General features: G+C 57.9%; 1 protein-coding gene across 2 annotated transcripts in view; it reads right to left on the bottom strand.

Moving 5' to 3' along the window:
* GRK6 (G protein-coupled receptor kinase 6) overlaps window positions 1–195 on the bottom strand; it is a 10,648-nt gene extending 10,453 nt beyond the window's left edge. For both annotated transcript variants that reach the window (XM_031055306.1, XM_031055305.1), the window contains exon 1: window positions 96–195. In XM_031055306.1, coding sequence (XP_030911166.1) covers window positions 96–147 — 52 coding nt within the window. In that variant the 5' untranslated portion in view covers window positions 148–195. The remainder of the gene's footprint in view (window positions 1–95) is intronic.
* Between the last annotated feature and the right edge of the window lie 2,468 nt (window positions 196–2,663).

A 2,663-nucleotide genomic window follows, 5' to 3' on the forward strand; every position in this document is an offset into this window, starting at 1 on the left:
TTGAACTCCAAGTAATCCAGGCTGGGATTTGCCCTGTTGTATGCCCCTGACACTCAGCTTGGGGTGCACTAGTGCCACCCAGCCCTGCATCTCACCCAGGGTCTGCCGAAGGTCCTCGCAGAGGCTGATGTGGGGGAACTGCAGCATCTGGCGCCATTTCTTGCTCTTGCCTTTCCGGTTTCCTCCACCACCTGCAGGGCACACAAAATCAATACCATGAGTCAGGAAGCAAAGGTGTCTGACTGCACCCCAGCCTTGCCTCCAAGTCCAGGCAAGGAAAACAAGACGTGGTAACACCATCTCCTGGCGGGACCAAAGTGTTGGAGCCTCAGCTGGAAATGGACAGACCAACCTCTGGCTGCTGAACAAATCCCAAACAAGAACTTGAAGACCTTTCATGATGGGAGAATCCCACCAGTGTCCACAGCCACAGCAGTTCTTGGCTCCCAGGCCTGTCCCCAGCACCTCCGCATAACTAATCACCCCTCCAAGCCATGCCTTGCTTGGTGTGAAACTCTTCCTGCTGCAGTAATGCCACCTACTCATTCCAGACTGATTGCTTACTCCAGGGAGGGGCTCTCACATGGAGGACATGAAGCTGGGAGACAGGAATTCCTGCTCTAATCCTGCCTCCACAGACAACTCGCTATATTGCCTGGGGCTCATCGCTTCAGTTTCCCACCTCTGAAGTGGGGACACTCCCACCTTTCTCCAGAGATAAGCCAGCCTCAGAAAATCCAGATCCAAGAACCAGGTATTACTCCAGCTTCAGCTGCTGGAGTAAATGCCCAGTGCTGTAGGACAGGTTGGGAAAACTTCTAGATAGACCAAAAAATTTACATCATAGCAAGCACTCAGTACCGATTGCTGGGATCAGCCAACCTCCAGGGATTGCTTGCCCAGTGCCAACACACACAATTTCCCACCTCTGTCTGGAAATTCATTAAATCACCCTGCCAAAGTGGTCGGGCCAAGAGTTGGGCTCAAGGCCCAGCCTTCTGAAATCACACAGGGGTTGAACATAATTTATCAGCTCTTGAGAAACACTCTCACAACACTTTCCTCCAGTGCAGATGCAGTTCAGCCCCAAACCCCAGACACAGCAGGAGGCCCCGCATGGAGAACCAGGTGGGATGGGGCCATCCTGGTCAGCCCCAGGTGGTGCCAGCCCCAGGTCCCAGCCCCTGGCACGCCGTGGGTCCCTGCACTGCATCTGCCCCGCAGCAGCAGCAGCAGCTGGGCCACACGATTGTACAAACTCAGGAAGGAAGTGACTCAAGGGTGAGCAGGGCTGGAAGAAACCAGCGGCGCAGACACCTTCGTGTCAGCCACAATGCAGCGGATGGGGGCAGCGAAACGAGGGCAGGGGAGGACAGGCCATCCTCACCCCAAGAGAGCTCAAGGAAAGGCAGAGCAAAGCCCCACAGCACCCGGAGGTTGCATTTCCTTGAGTTGTTTGCTTTGAAAGGAGGCTCCAGCGCGGTTCTCCCCCGCCCTCCCAGCACTGCAGAGGGGAGCTGGGCTCCTGCACAGCAACCTCCAGCAGCCCTGGCCTGGGGATGGGGCAAGGGGTGGGCTGCCTCCACCCAGAGCTCAGCAGGAGCAAGCTTCAGGGCTGGGTGGTGGATGAGAGCTGGTCTGTTGTCCCTCGGTCAGGGCAAGGGGGACAGGGATCCTCCACCTGCCCTGGGCCAGACCAAACACAGGGCACGGTCATGCCGTGGTTGGTTGTCAGCAGCCCCACAGCACATTCCAGCTCAGCTCTGCACTCCCACACCAACCTAGGAAGCTCCAAAAAGGCTGGGCTGGAGCGAAGAACCCAGCCCTGTTGGTTCTGGCCTGCAAAGCAGCTCTGTCCTGTCACAAAAGCTGTCTGAGCATACCCCAGTGGCCACCACGGCCACCCAGCCACAGGTGGGAGAGCCACGGGCAGGCAGCATGGCACCTGTGGCTCTCACAGCCCCAGAACCACCTGGCACAAGGGTGACACTGGGCTGCTCCTGCCTGCAAACTGCAAACAGGAGCAGCAGCCGCCCAGCACCTCGTGCTGCATCAGTGCCAAAACTCCGTTCCCCAAGGGCACCACAGGAGCCAGTCTCTCTCTGGGTCACTCTGTGTGAGGCTGGGCCCCGTGCCTGGAGGTCACAAACCCTGCTGCTTTTTGAACCAAACCTCGCCATTATGAACCCGAACGTCACGGTCCACCACGGTCACTGTGCCAGGAGTACTTACACTTAGCCTGCTTTTCGAGCAGCTTGGGAATGTTTCTGCCCGTGCAAATCAAATTCCGCTGCTTTTTGCTCCCACAAATCTAATCTCCAAAGCCCTCTAACTGGATTTCAGCGGGTCTCTCAGGCTCCAACATGGCTCGGTCTGGCCAGCTGCACACCACAGAGCAAGGGGGAGCGTGTTTCCCCAGCACAAATGGGATTTAATGAACCCATCGATGCCCGGCCGGAGCGGATCTTCTGTGCAAAGGACCAGGTTCCTGTGTGACACTTCCCATCCCCTCCTGAAGCTGCTCCCCTGCATCTTCAGGACATCCCTGGAATTCAGCGTGTCCCGGGGCAGCGGGAGCGCTGGGCCCGAGCAGAGCTCCGGGAGCCCCGCAATGGGGCCCGAGCAGAGCTCCGGGAGCCCCGCAATGGGGCCGGGACAGAGCT

Source organism: Geospiza fortis, unplaced genomic scaffold, assembly GCF_000277835.1.
Source record: "Geospiza fortis unplaced genomic scaffold, GeoFor_1.0 scaffold55, whole genome shotgun sequence".
Taxonomy (NCBI): Eukaryota; Metazoa; Chordata; class Aves; order Passeriformes; family Thraupidae; genus Geospiza; species Geospiza fortis.